The sequence below is a fragment of the Protopterus annectens genome, chromosome 7.part0 (genome assembly GCF_019279795.1).
Source record: "Protopterus annectens isolate FY-2018-M chromosome 7.part0, PAN1.0, whole genome shotgun sequence".
NCBI classification, from domain to species: Eukaryota; Metazoa; Chordata; order Ceratodontiformes; family Protopteridae; genus Protopterus; species Protopterus annectens.
The window spans coordinates 1,592,592,934-1,592,612,418 of NC_056739.1; the positions used below are offsets into that span (position 1 = coordinate 1,592,592,934).

General features: G+C 41.5%; 1 protein-coding gene across 1 annotated transcript in view; it reads right to left on the bottom strand.

Moving 5' to 3' along the window:
• The window catches only part of FGD3 (FYVE, RhoGEF and PH domain containing 3), a 1,715,774-nt gene that overhangs the window by 92,903 nt on the left and 1,603,386 nt on the right, over positions 1-19,485 (bottom strand). Inside the window, exon 18 of the mRNA XM_044078146.1 lies at positions 104-244. Coding sequence (XP_043934081.1) covers positions 104-244 — 141 coding nt within the window. The remainder of the gene's footprint in view (positions 1-103; positions 245-19,485) is intronic.

The following is a 19,485-nucleotide window of genomic DNA, read 5'->3' on the forward strand; positions in this document are numbered from 1 at the left end:
CTTGCTGCTTAAAAGAAAGACAATTTCCACATTTAATACTTTTATTCTGTATGAAGCAACTTATGCTTATTGGACTAAGTAATATTTATATGAAGGTTTATACCTGACTGCCTCCAAGGAGATACAGAACAAGTGGCTCACTCTTGGGAATGGTCACCCAGTGCTTAATCCAGTTCTTGCCTTTGTCCAGATACTGCAAATGGCTGCAGAACAGGCTGTTTTCAGCTATTAAAGAGTTATGTTTCTGCAACAAAATAGAACAAAATTAAGAAAACTATTGTCAAAAGCTGTCTTAAAATATAACTGTTACATACAGCTGAGAAGATGTATCACATTAATTTGCTAATATATTCTGTTCAGGTCAACAAACTGGAGCTGACCCAACCAACGGCTACTGATTATGCAGTGTTCTTCAACATAGAATACCTATGTTATTCTTGCAGTTTATCACATTAGATATTGACATTTTTTACTCAATAACAAGCTGAAATCAACCACAAGCAAATAAAAAATATACAAGATTATTGTCCCCATTATACCTTATCTGTAAATTAAAAAAAATGCTAAGCAAGACTGAGCTAGTGCTGCATCTTTTGATTTCCACAGTCCATGACTGCACTCTGAGTAAAATCACCACCATCTGCATTATTTGTGACATGCAGCCATGCTAGCCATAATACAAAAGATGATTTATACATTAGAGGCATTTAGAAACATTTTAAATGAGTGGAGTGCTGCCTCAGTCCTGTTGTAGTAAGTTATTTCTCAACTACCAAAGGATGGTGTTGAGGAGAAGGCTACTTGGATACTACGTAACTTGCCTTAAGGTGGGGTAAAGACTTAACAATTCCTGTTTAGACCTGCAGCTCGGGTATCCAGTTTTCAATGCAGTTATTGTTGTTGCTTGATTATGCCCTTGGTGTGTGGGTTGGCTTTTTTCTCCCTCATGCTCAGTAAAAGAAAGAGTCATGCTCAGTTCTCCTGAAGTCCAAAAAAAAAGAAGTTATGTCTTACCATAACATTCCATCTGTGTTGTAGATCTTTGCTCATTCATTACAGCTAGAACCTCGGTTCCGTTCTCGGATCCGATATGGCCGTTTCCCAGCTCGCACAAGCCAAAAACTCTCAACTAAGACCTACCCATAATTCCCCTCTCCTAGTTACTCCAGATCGAGTTTGCCCATCTTAGATAAAAGATGTAGTAATAGAAAAGATAGTAGGAGGCTCTGCCTGAGGAAATATCCTAGCCAGGAGTTTCTAAAGTGCACCAGGAGTCAAGGTAGGGGGAAGGAGGGCAGGTAGTAATGAATGAACAAAGATCTAAAACACAGACAGAACGTTATGGTAAGACATAACTTCTTTATATGATGTTGTAAATCTTTGTTCTTTCATTACAGCTAGGACCGAGTCCCCAGCTACTTCAGTCCTGGGTGGCCCTAAGGAAGGATATTCCTCTGCACCATAGAACCAAAAGATGCTTGTCCCCTGGAGGTCAAATCCAATTTGTAATGAGATATAAAGGTATGAGGTCTTGCCCAAGTGGCTGCTGTGCATATATCATCCATACAGGCTCTGGAATGAAAAGCTACAGAAGTACCCATAGATCTGGTAGAATGAGCCTTTATTCTGGAAGGTAAGGGTAGCTTATTCTGTTGGTAGATAAAGGTAATGACGTCTCTAAGCCAAGAGGATAAAGTCATTTTGGAAACAGGTTTACCCAATCTGGGTCCTGCAAAGGCCACAAACAATTGATCTGTTTTCCTGAAAGATTTAGTCCTGTCTAAATAACAATGAAGCTACCGATGCACATCAAGGGTGTGCAAAAAGTACTCCCCTCTATCAGAATGCTGAGGACAGAAAACCAGCAGGTCAATAGATTGGTTAATGGAAAAGGCAGAAATGACCTTGGGCAAGAAAGAAGGGTCAGTACGAAGGGACACCCTATCCGTATGGAAGATCAAGTAAGGACTCTTGACACTCAAGGCCTGCAGCTCAGATACTCTTCTCACTCAGGTAAGTGCTATTAGGAGTATTGTTTTCCATTACAAAAATTTCAAATCACATGAATCAAAGGGTTCGAAGGGAGAACCTGTGAGAGATTGAAGCACCAGATTCAAGTCCCAGGGTTCTAAGGGAGGTTTAACATGTAATACTCCCTTCAAAAAGGTCTTGTATAGGTGGTGTGACATAACTGAAGAATTATCAAGACCACTATGAAAACTGGCAACAGCTGCTAAATGTACAGTGATCATTGAAGCTGAGGCTCTTGCATGTAAAATAGTAGTCAGGAATCGTAGGATCTTTTGAATAGGCATAGAGAAAGGGTCTAAGTTCTGGTCTTTGGCCGAAATAGAGAACCTAGTCCATTTACTAGAATAAACTTTTCTATTGGAAGGTTTGTGTGAGGCCAGAAGAATTTCATGAACAGGAGATGGGATGTTAGGCAGCCTGGCAATCATTGGAAGTGAAGGTACCAAGTTGTGAGCTTGAAACTGTGCAGGTTCGGATGAATCAGTCTCTGAGGATGAGAAAACAGGTCCTGGGAATGATCCAGGATCCACGGGCTGTGAATCAGATGAGGCCATAGAAACAGGAACCAGACTTGACGTGGCCAGTAGGGGGCAATGAGGATCACTTTACTTCTCAACCTCTGAACTTTCTGGAGAAATTCTGGGATGAGGGGAAACGGGGGAAATGAATACAGAAGATCCGGGGACCAATCGTGCATTAGAGCATCCCTCGGTGGTTCCCCCCTGAGGGGGGAATCAGGGCAAAATAGCTTCTGCATTTGTAGTTTAGAGGGGAAGCAAACAAGTTGCAGCAAGGCTTGCCCCAGCGCTGGAAGATCCGATCTGCTGTTACTGGGTTGAGGGACCACTCATGAGGCATCGGGATGTTCCTGCTCAGATTGTCCGCAATAAGGTTGGAACATCCAGGAATGTGTGTTGCTATAAGAAAGCGGTTGGAAACTATCACCCAGTGCCAAATTCTCATGGCTTCCTGACACAGGGAGTAAGACCTGGTTCTGCTTTGCTTGTTGATATACCAGAAGACTGACATGTTGTCTGACTGAACTGCAATGGTCCCCGAGGGAAGGGATGCATGGAATGCTTGCAATGCTAAGAGAACTGCCCTCAGTTCCAGGACATTTATGTACAAGTTGGCCTCCATGGGTGACCAGGTGCCTTGGATAGTCTTTCCCTGGAAATGCCCCCCCCCAACAGTGAAGCATCCGTGGTCACCATGGCCATGGGCTGGGGAAGACAGAAAGGTCGACACCAAAGATTCATTTGTGGATTCAGCCACCATAGCATTTCTTCCTTGCAACGGTTTATAAGGCATATCATGTGGCTGAGTGGGTGAGTTATCAACGACCATTGTGCAGAAAGGAGCCACTGGAGGATACTCATGTGCAATTTCGCCAGTGGTACTAACGTAATGGCAGCTGCCATGGAGCCCAAGAGTTGCAGTACAAGACATGCTGGTATATAAGTCTGAGGAAGAAGGTCTTGGATTTGGTGTCTTATTTTCAAAAGCCTGTGAGGGGGGAGAGAAGCTTGACAGGATGTTGTGTCGAAGACCGCTCCAATAAATTTCAATGTCTTCAATGGGGACATTTGAGATTTGTCTTTGTTGATTGTAATCCCCAAGTGGAGAGTGAGAGCTTGAGTGTAAAAGAGGCTGCAGACTAGAAGATTCCTGGTCGGACCGGTAAGGAGCCAATCATCTAGATAGGGAAACACCTGGAATCTTTGTAGTCAAAGATGAGCTACCGCAACTGCCATACATTTGGTGAACACTCGGGGGGCTGTCAAGAGACCGAATGGCAGTGCCCTGAACTGGTAGTGACTGGCTCCCACCCGGAAGAGGTGATCCATCTTTATGTGGTAGTATGCATCCTGTAGGTCTATACAGCACATCTAGTCTGGTCAGGTGGGACTGGTTGGATGACTCATTTCCTTAGCAGCTTTTCTATCTTTAAGGCTGCTAATTCCCTCTGATTGGGTGGTACATCGGGGATTCATATGACGGGTCTGGGAGTTAAGTCGAAAGGTATTTGGTAGCCTCTGGATATTATTATCTGCACCCAAACATCGGTAGTAATAAGATGTCAGGCTAGTAGATGCAGAGAAAAATGACCCCCGACAGCTTCCAGAGGGAAGCAATCGGGCCGCTGCTCTGGTGTGCTGGTAGGGTCTGCTGGAGAAAGAATCTCTAGTGCCCTGGTTACGTGGACCCCCTCTACCCCGAAAGAGACATCTTCCATATGAGTTGCCCCCTCTGCCCCAGGGGGATTGTTCACCACAAGTGTCACGAAAAGGTCCTTGGGATTTCTTGAACCACATTTTCCCTCTCTTCTATTTCCTGGAGTAGCACCTCTGGGGGTTGGAAAGGCGTATGCCCACAGCAGACAAGGTCTTTACGTCTTTCTCACTACATGTAAGTGTGTCTCGTTCTTTGGGTCCAAAATGTGCAGATTTCTCGACAGGTGCATTGACGAAGGAAGATTTAAAGGGGTCTGCAAAGTCACACAACTGCATCCAAGCATTATATCTCATGACAACACCTGATACGGCAGCTTGAGCTGCCCCCTCAGTGTAGTAAGATATCAAACACATTGAGGAGTTCGAGATGGATTCAAGGGTAGCTAGCTGCGAGGCGACAGTATCATGCACTTCAGACAGTACCCCACCAAAGAGGAAGACATTTCAGAAATTAGGTCTCTTTGAAGACGAGTAAAGTGTGCCAGATAGTTCAGTGACTGAATGGCGAATGTCGCTGAAGCATAGGTCTGTTTCCCTAGTCTGTCCATGGTACAGGACTCTCTGTTTGGAGGATGGATGGTGGAAGTATCTTCTGCCAGTTCCCTCTTGGTGGCCGCCATCATCACCATAGAATCAAATGTCAACTGCTAGGACCAGTGGGGCTGGTCTTCAGGTGTAGATAAAATTTTTGTCTGGCCTCCGAGGGGACAGGTCCTATGTTGTCTGGGGCCATCCAGGCACACTACACAATAAGTTTAACAAGGTCATCTATCAGTGGGGTCACCCAGGAAGTAGATGGCTGGGCACAGAAGGCCTGCAGGACCACCAATTCCTCAGAAGAAGGGTTATAGGACTTCCAGTCTCCCCACTGCTTGAGGATTTTGAGAATGTCTCTGAATGAGATGTCGGCTGGGGGAGACCCTTCCCCCTCATCACAATCAGTGTCTTCGGTGATAGATTCCTCTGATGAATTAAGGTGCTTCCTCTTGCACTGTTTCTTCCGGGGTGGCTCCCCAGTGGGATCTTCTGAGGAGGACTCCAGAGAAGGGGTTCCCTTCAAAGAGGGTTCTTGTGACTCCCGTGCCCGGGGTCCCAAAATAGAGGGTTGTGAGAGGAGCATTCTAGAGGAGGGTTCTGATTCTGATGTCATTGGTGCTGACAGTAAGTCCACTACCTGTAATGCAGGTCCACCTAAGGAGGGATGGGAGTCCGGAACCGGGAGGGAGAACATCGGAACTGGGGTCACACCTTGCCGTGAGGAGCCCACCTCCAGGTCAGGAGCTCTGAGAGAACTGGAAGCCATCGGAGCCATGGACATAGACGGCACCAGCGAGAAAACAGGTGATGGGCTAGGTACCAAGGTACGGATGGTCCAAACACTACTTCAGGAGAGCATCAGTTCCACCGGAGCCGATGCAGCAAGGGTGGATGGTGCTGACAGAGAAAACACTGCTGTCGGCACCGAGACAGTATGCACCAGAGGTATCTTGCCCTTGGCAGGTTTTCAAGTTTTGGAGCCAATGGTGCTGAAAAAACTGTCGGCACAGTGGCTGGGGATGATGCCGAAGCAGGTACAGCCATCGGAGCTGATGTCAGATCCAAGGACGGCACCAAAGTCAGTGGTGCTGAGGTCAGAGCCGAAATAGGGGTGAATATCATGGATGGCACCGAGGGAGAAGACACAAAGCCTGGTGCCAAAGAGATCTGCAAAGAGGAAGCACAGAGCCGGCTCAGTTCCGTAACTGACGGAGATGCAGGAACTGAGTGACTCCGTTTGTCCTTATGTTTTTTGGTCTTTGGAGGGGGGAGACCTTGGACCCAGATAGAGCCTCCAAAAAAGGTGCCATGAGTAATCCGTTTTTCCTTATGTTTTTTTTTGTCTTTGGAGGTGGTGAGACCTCTGACCCAGATAGACCCTCTGAAAAAGGTGCCTTGAGTAAACCTTTTAAGATAAGTTTATTATTACATTCTGCTAGTGTACAATTTCTAAAATTAGCACAAATGTCACAGTCAGCTCTTATATGATCCATGCTCAAACAGTCGACATACACTTGCCACACTGTTTAAATCCCATCTTAGCTTTGGCTGATATAGTAAGGCAACAAGGCTATCCTACAGAAAAAATAAGGGAGAAAATACCAATGATGTTATTTAAAAAAAATACCACTAGTAGAAAGGAAAGGCCTGTCAAAGACAGGAGAGTGGGACAGTACCAACAAAGGTAAAAAAAAAATTAAATTACCAAGGAAAAGGGTAGGAAATAGGCTTAGATTATAGGCGATATTAAGAAAAGGCTATCTTGACTAAAAATTAAATAATTTTGAAGAGAAACTGTCTTAAAATTAACAATTTATTACTTAGCTTTGAGAGAGATGGCTAGCACATCTGACTAGGAATGTGGTAAAAGAGATCTGGAGTAACTAGGAGAGGGGCGTTATGAGTAGGTTTAGCTATGAGTTTTTGGCTTGCGCAAGCTGGGAAATGGCAGTATCAGTTCTGAGGACAGAATCGAGGTCCTAGTTGTAAGGAAAGAACAAAGATTTACAACATCAGATGCTTTATTAGGCAGATGAGTGCTGCTTAGATGACAATATGTGATATTTTTGTGTTTTTGAATACAATTTTTGGGGGCTGAGCTTAGGGCTGTCACTGCCCATGAACATTAAGTGGGCATGCTTAGAAGGGATCCCATGTCTTATTGGTCCACCCATGTTGTCACCCTGTTTGAATGGGTATGGGTTCCATTCCATTCATGAAACTACATTGCATATTACAGATTCTACAAGTATTCTTTCCTTTCGGGTCTATACCAGAAGATTGAAGTTTCAAAACTTCGAATCTGATATTTTTGACACCATATGATCAAAGTCTTGAAACTTCAAATCTTTTAACAGAGATCTCTGTACAGTGCAGAAAGGGAAGCTTTCTCTTTTCTGCACTGTAGTGCAGTCTCAGAGTTGGTATATTTATGTAGAGGAGGATGTGGGGGGTGCAGGGGGCCTTGCCCCCCTGCTTAGAGCATTTATATGCTTTGTTTTTGTAGGTTGTTGTGTTTTATTACATTTCCGCTGTTTCAAGACTTCGATTATATGGTGTCGACCATATCAGATTCAAAGTTTTGAAAATTTGATAATGTAATATAGACCCCTTCCTGTCATCACATTGTACAGTGGATGAAAAATATTCTTTCTTGTTAACACCCCATTTAAACTTAATACATTAAAAGGTCATGCAGAGAGAAATTGATGAATAAACATTTTAAAAGTATAAAAAAAGTGTTCTATTAAACCATCTGAGAAGTCTTACAAATCCACACATTAACAGTAGAATCCAGTATTGTTGTGGTCATCTAAATTAGGTTTTGCATTTGTGTATCTTTCCTCAGATCTGATAGTTTGGAGTGTGTCCATTTATATTTTCTCTAGCTGGGTATGGTGTTTAGCCCTGCATTCTTGTACAACTGATAGCCAGTTTTAAATTTGTGGTTTAATACAAACCATCTGAGCATTGTTAGTCTGTTTTGAAACTGTGTGTGTGGTTAATCATGGACCTGTTTCATCATTGTGCTTATCCTTTTAAAAGGTTCCCTGTGTTTGTAGGTTTTAATTTTTTAGGTGTGTGTTGGGGGTATAAGTGGTCTGCGTTATTTGTTGGTAATCACAGTTGGAATTGGGTGTATAAGTGGTCTGCGTTATTTGTTGGTAATCACAGTTGGGATGCTGAGGTGGCCCGGGTTTCTCAGGGTATGCATTTATTGACTAGGAGCCAGCCCCATGAGTTTTAGGGAACCATTACACTTTAGTAGCAAAAAAACACAAATTGTATTTGTGTATCTCAAAAAAGGAGGTGGTGTAGCCATACTCTACTCTGAACAACTAAACCTCTCCTCCTTATCCACCCATCCACCTACTTTCCACCCTGCTAAACTACTCATAATTAACTGCCACATAAACACCAACAAAAATTTGCTATTGCTTCCCTCTATATCCCACCAGGCAAAAAACATCCCTGTTCTTCAAAACATAATGTCCTGGATCTCACTAAACATACCCTATGAAACTGTCATACTGGGTGAAATAAATATTGACTGGAAAACACTAAGCACTAACTCCCCTAACCAAAATATCAATCTCTTTGGATTTACCTAGCTCATCACAACCCCAGCTTGCTTGAATAAACATTCCAACTCCAGCACAATCCTTGAGTGGATACTGACTACCGACAGTCATCCCTATTACAACCCTAGTACACTTCCTGATACTTTAAGCGATCACCTACCCATTTATACCCAAAAACACTCTCCACAACTATACAGACCTCATCTCTATAAAGACTGCCATAAACTAACTTTAACTGCACAAGGTTTAATGAAAGAGTCTCATCAATAAATTGATCCAGCTTGCATAGTCTTTCCCTTCACGATGCCATTCAAAATTCAACCACATCTTCCTAGACTTCCTCAACACACTAGCACCCCAACAAAAAATAAGAATAGAATCAAATTATGCCCCCTGGCTAACAAAAGATACTCATTTCCTTATGCATAAGAGAGATTCTGCTTGGAAAACATGGCTAAAATCCAAATTTTCTACTCACCGTCAGTTTTTTTAAAGAACTTAGAAACTGTACTAAAAAACATATCTATAATGACAAGAAAAAATTTTACTATAAATCCCAAACTAGCCATCACTTAAATCCCAAAAAGTTCTGGAGAACTATCAGTTCTATCCTTCACCCTGGAAGCCCTCAAACTCACAATCTTCACCCCAACAAATGTGCACAGGATACTGCCTCCCTCCTCAACCATTACTTCATTGATACTATCCATAAACTGGCCAACACAAACCAGCACTCCGACTCCACTATCCCTCCCAACACCTTCTAACCAAAGCCTCTTCTCTCTTAAACCTATCCCCACCTCTTATATAAAAATCTTTCCTCCATAAACTAAAACCATGTTCTCCTTCAGCTGATAATCTTCTGCCCCCTCTTTCTCAAACTTGCAGCTGACTCCACAGCCTATCCAGTTTCTATACTTATCAATAGATCAATTTGTGAAGCTTCTGTTCCTGATATCTGGAAATTCTTCTATGCAATACCCCTACACAAAGGAGGCAATTCCACTGACCCCTCTAATTTTAGACCCACAGATATTCTCTCCCCTATATCAAAAATCCTCAATAAATGTATACACACAGCTGCTCAGATTTCTTATCCATGAAAAATTACTGACACCTACCCAACATGGCTTCCATCCAAATCACAGTACTACTACTGCCCTCATCTTTCACTCATACAGTAGCTGAAGCCTGTGGTAATAACAAACTTGTCTCATGTCTATTCTTAGACCTGTCAAAAGCCTTTGACATGTTTTCCCATTCTAAACTCCTAACTAAACTATCCAACCTTAATCTCTCTGCTTACACTCTTGAATGGTTCTCCAGCTATCTCTCAAACAGACTACAGTTTGTCAGATGGCAGTCTTCCTGCTCCCCCTTCCTACCTATCCATACAGGTGTTCCCCAGAGCTCCATCCTGGGACCCCTTCTATTCAACACCTTTACTAATGGCCTCTATACATCTTGCTTTCACTCCACTCTAATTCAGTATGCAGATGATTCTACACTCATTTACTTCCCTGAAGGTATTACTGAACTTCACACTCTCACCCAAAACTCGTTTCTCTCTGTAGAAAGATGGCTCACTGAAAATCAGCTTACTTTAAATCCTAAAAAGACTAAACTTTTACTCTTTCTCCCAAAATCACTATCACATCTCAAAGCCAACTTTACCATCTCATCCTTTAATAAAAACATCATCTTGAATCCCACACAAAGCAATTTGGTATGATAACAGATGATCAATTAACATTTGGCCTCCATATCCAACAATCTGTTAAAAAACAAACCAAAAATGTGGCCTCCATTGTAGGAACAACAAATTCCTAACTCTTGACTATAGACGCTCCTTGCTCAAGCTTATCTACTTCCTAGCCTTCTCTATGCTGCTCCAGTCCTTACAAACCTTCATTCTTCCTTAGTTACTAAACTGGAACAGGCATCCAATAAAAATGCAAAATCTGCTCAAACCTACCACATACCTCTCACCACGGCTTGGCACTAAAGAACCTTCAGTGGCTTGAATTCCCCCATCAACTTCAACTTTCACAACTCCACATAACTCACTTTTTACCCAACAAATCCTCAGCCTACCACTCCCTATCAAATCTTGAGTCGTACTATACTCCTATGCACCCACTCCGTAGTACAGACAAACTACTTCTACAACTATACAAACCCAATAAAACTACTGGTAAAAATATTATACAAATATTCAGTATTTCACAATAGGAACAAACTCCCACTCAACATATGATGCATTACACACTCCAATAGTTTCAAAAAAGAAATAAAAACTTTTCCAGCTAAACCATGGATATGCCCTTGTCATGACCCAACATAATCCCTTACCTCTTCCTTGTCCTCCTAAATTCGTGCTCTGCTACTTTTACCTGCAAACACTATCATAATGTCATGGCCTAAACAGTTTTACATGTATCAATATGTACAATAGTTTAATTCCCATTTATTGGTTTATTATATGTAATATAATTATGTTTCATGATTTTTTTTCTGTCATTGTTTTGTGTTTCATCTCATTGTTTATTTTTACTTTGCCTACTGTTATATAAATGTATACATTTTTAATCTGCTTATTTTTTATATAACTGTATTAGTATTTGAATATTTGAAGCTTTTCTCTTCAGGTCCCCACTGAAAATGGGCTTGAGCTCAGTTGGACCAACCCAGTTAACAAATGTCAAATAAATATATATAAATAAAGAAATAACAGTGCTAAAATAGTGTTCTTTTATGGATATGCTGGAGGTCAGTTCAGCATGGGTATTGTTGACTTATTAACTCTTCGTGTTACAATACCTCAAATATATCCTTAGTTAAAAGGTGCTTAGTACAAACCCAAAACCTCCTATTCCTACTTACTGTCTTGTCATTTGGGAGAGGTTTATGGAAGTTTGTGTACATGAGTCATACCAAAATGGCAAGTAGTGACTCTAATCGGATCTTGGTAGGGTGCTGTGGCACAAACGGATTTAGTGAAAGCTGGTGGTTCCTCTTTTGGGTGGACTGTTAGTTAATTATTGCTCCTTTTCCCCTTTGTATTGTAACAAAAAAAGAGCCCTAAATAAAAAACAGCTCAGTGTGTTGGCACAGGTAGTCATGGTACTCAAACATCAAAGTACATTGGCTTTTATGGCTAATGCCAAGTTGATTCAAGTTATCATGGCAGGGATTCTAATGTCTTGGTGTAATCTCCCATGCCTATTTAGTCGGGGGCTTACTGATGGTTGGGTGTGCCATTCTCCTGGGAGAGCAGTGCTTGTTTTTTTTTGGTGCATGTTGGAAGTATAAGTGGTCTGGTTTGTTAGTGGGTAAACATGGTGGGAATGCTGACATAGCCTGTGTTGCTCAGGGTATGTACTTATTGACTGGGAGCTATCCTCATGTTTTTAAGGTCCCACTGTGCTTCAGTATTCAAAACATAAATAGTATTCAATAGTGTTAAATTTATGTGCCTTTATGGATATGCTGGGAGTCAGTGCAGCGTGGGTATTGCCAATTTGTTAATGCTTCATGCTACAATACCTAAACTATGTCCTTAGTTAAAATGTGTTTATTTAAAATCTAAACCTCCTGTTCTTAGAAAGTGGTCATTGTGTGCATGGTCACGTAGTTGGCAGAAGGCCTAACTATCCTTATTATCCAGTTATTTGAGACAGGACTATGGAAATTTGTGTATGCTAGTGATAACATGTTGGGTAGTGACTCTAAGGGGATCCGGATAGGGTGGAGTGGTTCCAGTGGAATTGGTGAAGCCTGTTGGTTTCTATTCTGTGTGAAATGTTAGTTAAATTGCTGACCCTTTTCATATATGTGTATGAAATGAGCCCAAATTAAAGACCAGCTAAATGTTGGTATGGGTAGTCATTTGTTATTCTTAGACAGAAAATTATCTCGGCTTTTGCAGCTTACTCTGAAGTGATTTGTTACTATGGCAGGGATCCTAATGTCCTGGAGTAATGTCCCTTCCCTTTTAAATCTGGGGCTCACCAATGGTTGGGGGTGCCAGAGCAGTACGTTATGCATGCTATATTGGGGGAGTGGGGGGGGGGTTCAGGAACAAAGGCTATCTGACCAAGGGCCATTGGTGCTATACATGAAATTACCACGTGAGTAGTGTACCTGACTGAATCAATCATTCTGAGGAGGAAGCCTGGACTGCTAATGGGAGGTATGTCTGGGGGAGAGGTGTAGGGGTGATCAAAATAGCTGTTTGGCCTAAAAGCATTTTTCTAATTATTGAGGGTCCTGATTTGCAAGTTTAATGGTGTTATGGGGAGTTTTTTAACAATTCAGTGAAACGGCATGACTCAAGCTTGTGTTCCATGTGGGTACAAGCTGTGGATAATGCGTCTTTTTTAGTTTGGATTTTCAAATTAAAATATAGAAGTGAAGTCCGAACTGTACAGTACTTTATGGATGTGCTAACAGTGGGAGTTCAGCTCCCTGGGTGTCATAAGCAAGGGAAGGAAAGGGGGAAGCTGAAAATGGTCAAGTTAGGCTTGACTTTGATCAGTGTTTAATGATTTACTGGGTTAATGCTGTTCTACAAGGGGGTTAGCTTTTACAATTAAAGTTAAAGCAAAGGTTGGGTATGTATGGCAGAGGAATTGGGGGGGGGACTGAGTGGCTAAGTCCTCCAGGGTAGAAGGATTGGGTAGATGGAATGAGCTACAAGGGATAGTCTATAAATATGGCTAGATTAGTTTACGCCGAATGATATGTGGCATAAATTTAAAGTGATCATACTTGTGTCAAAATGTGTGTGAGAGTATGAACAGAAAAATAGCCATGAACTGAATGCTTACAAAGACTGGCTAAAGGCTTCAAATTAGACCATACAAACACAGCTAAAACTAATTTCCCAAAAATACATGTACCTACAGCAAAAAACATTTTCTCAAAAATAAAAGTATTAAGTCATTTAGTCTCATTCTTCTGTAGCAAACAACAAAACACCAATGGTTACCTTTCCCAGAGCTTTGGGAGTTTTTGGTGGATACAAACTGGGCTCAGATCCTGAAGGGTTAGGGTCTGCTTATCCATAAATAAATAAACTGCATCTGTTTGTCTATTAGTTCCTCCCTCTGTGGTGTTCTACTTCTTCTGCTAAGCTATATTTTTAGTGCTCTGAGCATGATCCCATCTAGTTCCCACTGTGGGGTGGAGTGGCAAAATATCCTTCAGGGAAATCTCTTGTGGCCAAGTTTGTGGAGGTTTAAGGTGCAATTGATGGACTTGGTGCTACTGAGTCCTGGTGTCTTTTTTGTCTGGAGTCTGATCTGCCATTTGAGTTTGTTTTTTTTTCAAGTCTGTCATTGGGGTTCCCATTTAGTAGATGTCATCAACCTTGTCTAGGATGTGAAACTTGAAGAGGTGGGGGGTCTGTTTTTTTCTTTGGCATGTGTTGCCAATGAGTTGGTGGGTATTCTGTAGCATATGTCAAAGGTATGTTTGGCTATCCTGGCCTTAAGTTTATTTGTTTTCCTTTCTAAGTAAACAGAATGGCACTTGCTGCATTGGGCAGCTGATCTGTGATATATAGCAATAAGTAGCCTGTTTTTTTTGCTTATTTGTAGTAGTTATTGCTCATTCTAGATATTTATAGCAATTTTATTGTATACTGCATACTTGTACTGTATTTCATAGCTATTGGCTCACTTGTGATAAACATTTCTGTAGTGTTTTCTGCCTAAAATAGTTTAGGTAGTAGCTGTAATATTCTCCATATTCCCAATTGTGTTGTGGGCCTAGTTGTTTGTTAGAAGCTGTTTTCTGAGCTCATTGTCCAGGCCATCATAGTTAGCAAAGACCATCCCCCACTTCAGTCAGAGTTTACTGTTTATAGTCATTGTCTAGTTGGGTTGCCAGGGCTACGACTTGGAGAAAGCATGTCACTGGTTCTTTTGAGTTTTTTTTAAGTTGTTTCAGGTTTCAACTTTCTGTTAAGAAGTTAACTTGAGTGTTTCAGCCATTACACACAGTGCTAGCTGAGGAGGAGCAGCTGATCTGTGATATATATATATATATATATATATATATATATATATATATATATATATATATATATATATAGCAATTAGTAGCATGTTGTTTGCTTATTTGTAGTAGTTATTGCTTATTCTAGATATTTATAGCAATTTTATTGTATACTGCATACTTGTACTGTATTTCATAGCTATTGGCTCATTTTTGTAGTGGTTTCCCACCCTCCCTATTGCCATCTTGTCTTTATACCTGCTGGCCTTGCAGTTGCCCACCCGTACTCTAAATTTGATCTTGGACACTCCTCCCAGTCTAGTGTCATTAGCTCATTCTACCAAATACAAAGAGAACATCTGAGAAGGCCAAACCACTTAGTTTCTTTCCTTCTGTTCCGCCTTTCTCCCTTTCCTAACCAAAAAAAAAAAATTGTCTGAATATCATTGTGTTCTGACTATGCTTCTCAAACATTTTGGAAATATAGAGTACATTTTAGTGCATTTATTAAAACTGTATTTGCCTTAATATTGCTACAACTCAAGTGCTCTAGGTTGCACTGCATCTGAATTGTTTTAGTGTGTTTTAGCTGCTTTTCCGTATATGTAGATTTTCTGTACATGTAGACTAGCTACTTATTCTACTGTATTACTGCCTTTTAAATCGTTTTTCAGTTGTGTACTTACCTTGCTTCATTTAAAAAGTTTTAAATTGCTACTTTTGTAGAGTTCTAATTGTATTTACTGTTTAGGGCTATACACTCAAGTGCATTAGTTTTTCTATGTTTATTTAGTGTATTAATGCATTGTTTAGCCTGTTTTAACCAAAAAAAAATACTATCTTGTTTGCTCGTTTCCTGCCTTTCCTAGCTAGTATAATCCAGATCCCAGGCTTTGCTGGTTTCAGGACTTTATTTTCTGTGTTCAGAGCTATCCAGACCTCGCTGTGGTAGAGGGAAGTCCTACTGCTTATCAGTGGGAGTGGTGAGCATTGTACTGCCTGTCACTAGAGGAGTGGTTTCCAGCTCTGAAATTGTAATTGTAGCCATTTTAGGCTGATTTCTATAATGTTAGCCATTTTGGGCTGATTTCTATCCCTTTCAACTTTCTGGCTTAAAAACGCATGTGTTTGCACATTTTTTGCATCATGCAGCATTGCGGGGCTACGGTTAAACTATTCCAGGTTCCAGAGAGTCTGCTCTTCAAATTTTCCCTTAGAACTAGCTGGTTTCGCAGTAGTAGCACTAAAATCTGAACCCCTGTGACTAGCACTTGCTCTAGAACCTGCTGGAAAGCACTAGGAAGCCTTAAACTGAAACAAGCACTCAACTCTCCTTGTTAATAAGGAGAAATTAACTGTAGACACTAAACAGCCTAAAATTGCAAAGTACCTTGCAAAGGTAAGGGAAAACAGCTTTTGTACTTTACAAAAAAGCACCTAAACAGGCATGCTAAAGGTCAGCTTCTGGTGATTTCTCTTGTCCACCTAGTGAGTCTGGGCATACTGGGGCAATGCAGCAACTGCCTCATGTACACAGACAACTCTTTCCTCCTACCACCCAACACTACAATGTGCAGGAGATGCACTTACATAGCCAAACTGAAAGCAAAGCTCTCTCCAGCCAAGATTGTGCTAGACAGTCAAAAGGAGAAGGTTAAAACCTACACTACACAACATATAGCCCTTCAAAACCCACATCATCAACATCCACACATAGCAACACTAAACCTACATATGCAGAGGCCCTTAACATTAACCTGCCCAAGCAACAAGGACCTCCAAAGCTGAAACACAAACACCAGTCACAACCAAAGTGACACATAGCTCACAACACCAGTGTGCCAACCAACAACAGCCCCTAAGGCAAGATAATGTACCCAACACTTTAGTCATAGGTCACTCTATAGTCAGGCACACTGATGTCCCACTCACCAAGCTGAACAAGGAGAAAATAAAAATCAGTTGCCTGTTGGGTCCCAGGATCCGCCACATAACACATGCACTCAAGTCACTCCACAACAAGTACAAATACGACTTTGTCATTGTCCATGTTGGCGTGAATGACTTGAGATGTACCTCCCTGGACTACATGAAAAGAGACATGGAAGAGCTCTCGGATCATGTGGCCCAGGCAGGTATGACCCTAGCCCTGAGTAGCATCCTGCCTTCACCCAGAATGATACCACAGTATAACGACAAAATGATCGACTTCAATAATTGGCTAAGCTTCTGGTGTCATTCATATCTGAAGGTAATGCAACTCAATGCCAGAAGTCGAAACCTCAAAATGCACTCTCTCGAGGCACTCCTAAAATTGGAGAACATCGATATCTCTGCAGTAACTGAGACCTGGTTCAAGGCTCCAGAGAGCATCCCTGCAATACCAGGCATTACCACACATTTTTCGGCCATGAAACCAAGACTGAAACACTAAAGGTGGAGGAGAGTCCATATTCACCAAGGATATTCACACCTCCAGGCTAGTTGCCCAACACAATGCATCTGAAATTCTCCAGGTGCAACTAACACTAGGTAAGACTGCAATCTAAATTGTAGCTTGCTACAGATACCCCACCATGCCCCAGGATTATCAGTACACCTTTTTAAACATACTGTAAAATATTAAGATATAACCAAACACCCTGATACTGGGTGATTTAAACTACCCTGACATTAACTGGGAAAACTACTCGGATACTGACACCTTTTCCCAACGTTTCTTGGAATTCATAAATTCCAATGCCCTGGATCAACTAATCCATTGTCCCACCAGGGGATCCAATATCTAGACCTGGTCATTACCAGCATGGGAGATAGATGCTCCACACCAGTGGTTACCCCCTCATTGGTCAGGTCTGACCATAAGCAAATCACCCTTGACATCCACATCCAACCCCCACACCCCAGTAAGGCAATATCCATAAAAAACTTCTCCAAAGCAAACTTCATGCTACTCAAGTCTGAAGTGACAAACTTCAAGACACCCATGCAGACAGGAGCTGAAGGTTCGACTGTTGAATCCTACACTAAGGTACTGTACAAGCACATCCACCTGTGCATGAATCATGCCATCCCAAATAGAACCAAAACACTCTCCTCCAAAAAAAGGAAGCCAATCTGGTGGTTCCCTGTCATAAACCAACTATAAAATAGAAAAAAGAAACTGTTGCAGAAAAGAGGAAAATCCCAGGATGCAAAAACTCCCTTACATGCCGAGATCCCTCATAAAATCCTCCAAAGCCAGTTATGAAAATAAAATTGCCAAAGATTCCAAAGACAATCAAAAGGCATTCTATAGTTATGTCAAGAATCTAAATGGCAATGCTCAGATATGCTCTGAGCTACAACAGAATGCATATTCCTGGCCAAGTCTTCAATCTCCTTTGAGACTTTTGCTATTCTCAGGCCTTGCAATTTTACAACATCTTTTTATGTGATGCAGGTGCATATGCTTAATGCAAGAGAGGTTTACCCTGGTGAGCTTGTAATATGTATTGTTGGTGAGTCCTCCTTTATTGAGGTAATTGCTGATGAGGTCAAAAAAGTTCACATGGTCAGAGCTGTTGTTGGTAAATTAAGAAAAAAATGGTGTATAATGGTGTAGTGATACATTGCTCTGACTATGGTTTACAGGACCCTGGGTTCAAGACCTGGCAGGACTGGACATTTGGGTGGGAGAGTGGCCTAATGGTTAAGGTGTTTGTCTTACAAACACAAGGTGCAGGGTTTGAGTCTCACAAGAGATAATTGGCTAGGTTTAAAATGTCTCACAAGGGTAGTTAGCTTAGTACTAATCTATGAACTTATGAACCTATAACTGCTTAAGTTGTTCGAGGTCACTGTTCTACATGATGAATATGTCTATAAAGTGACAGTAGCATGCCATGTGAGGAAAGTGGGGATAGTTGTAAATGTGTTCAGTTTTCATCTGCTGAAGGCTGTGTTAGTAAGGCTGGGAGCCACAGCTGCTCCCATTGCAATTTTGGTAATTTGTTTGAAGATTTTACCTTCAAACTGAAAGTAGTTGTTTTTGAGTAGGAGTTCCAGGATTATCCCCAGTACCTCTGTTTCTCTGGGAACTGCAGCCCAACTGTGGTTGTATACTTTAATGATTGCCTAGATGCAGTAATCATGGGACAGTACTGTGTATAGAGCCTTCACAGCAATGGTTACCAAAATGGAGTCTCTTTGGATGGGGATATTCCTAAGAAAGTTCATGAAGTCCAGGAGAAAGGATCTGTTACTCTCAGTAAGTGGCTTTATTTGGATGTCCAGGTAGATTGCCATGGGTTCTGTAATCGAATTTACACTTGCAACAACTGGTCTGTACTGTGGGTCATTATTGTCCTTATGTGGTTTGAGGATGGTGAAAAAGTTGTGAAGTTTAGGGTGGGTGACTGTTAGTAATTCCAGTAGGTTTTAATTAATGAGTTCCTCTTCACTGAAGTTCGTGAGTTCTAGTAGGATTCCTTGTATGCCAGTCTGACTTTCCCAATATCCGTGGGGTCGTAATATGCTCAGTTGCTCAGGAGGCTTAATATACTGCTGCTGTAGGTAGAGATACCAGTGATGAGTATGCCACCTCTTCTGTCCACTTTCATAATTCTACATGATTTATCTTTTTTCAATTCCCTTAGTGCCTGAAATTCATTTTTTGCGGTTGTAAATTATTTTCTTTGGAGATCTTTGAAATAATTTCCAGATGTCAGTTTTGCATTTGTCTTGGAAAGCATTGATGACTGGATGGGGGGTGAGCAGAAGCTACTTGGCTTTTTCCATCTTTGTGTGTTGGAGATGTTGTTGGTGTCTTCTTTTGTTGTTGTTGTTGTAAAAGTGGACCTTGAGTTGAGTTGGAGCTAACGTGTGAACAGTTTCAAGTCTATGATAGTCCCAATGAGATTCTTGCATTGTGGTGGGATGAAAGTGAGTCCCTTCCTTACAATCCTGTGTTACATTTCTGTCAGGGGTTTTGTGGAGTGATTCCAGACCTTGGTTAAAGATGTGGCAGTCTCAGTTCCTCCTCCCCTGCCTCCCCAGGATATCTGTGGGTGGCTGCCAGAGGTGTTTCAAGTCTGTCTTTCCTTTACAAGTCATGTCCGTCT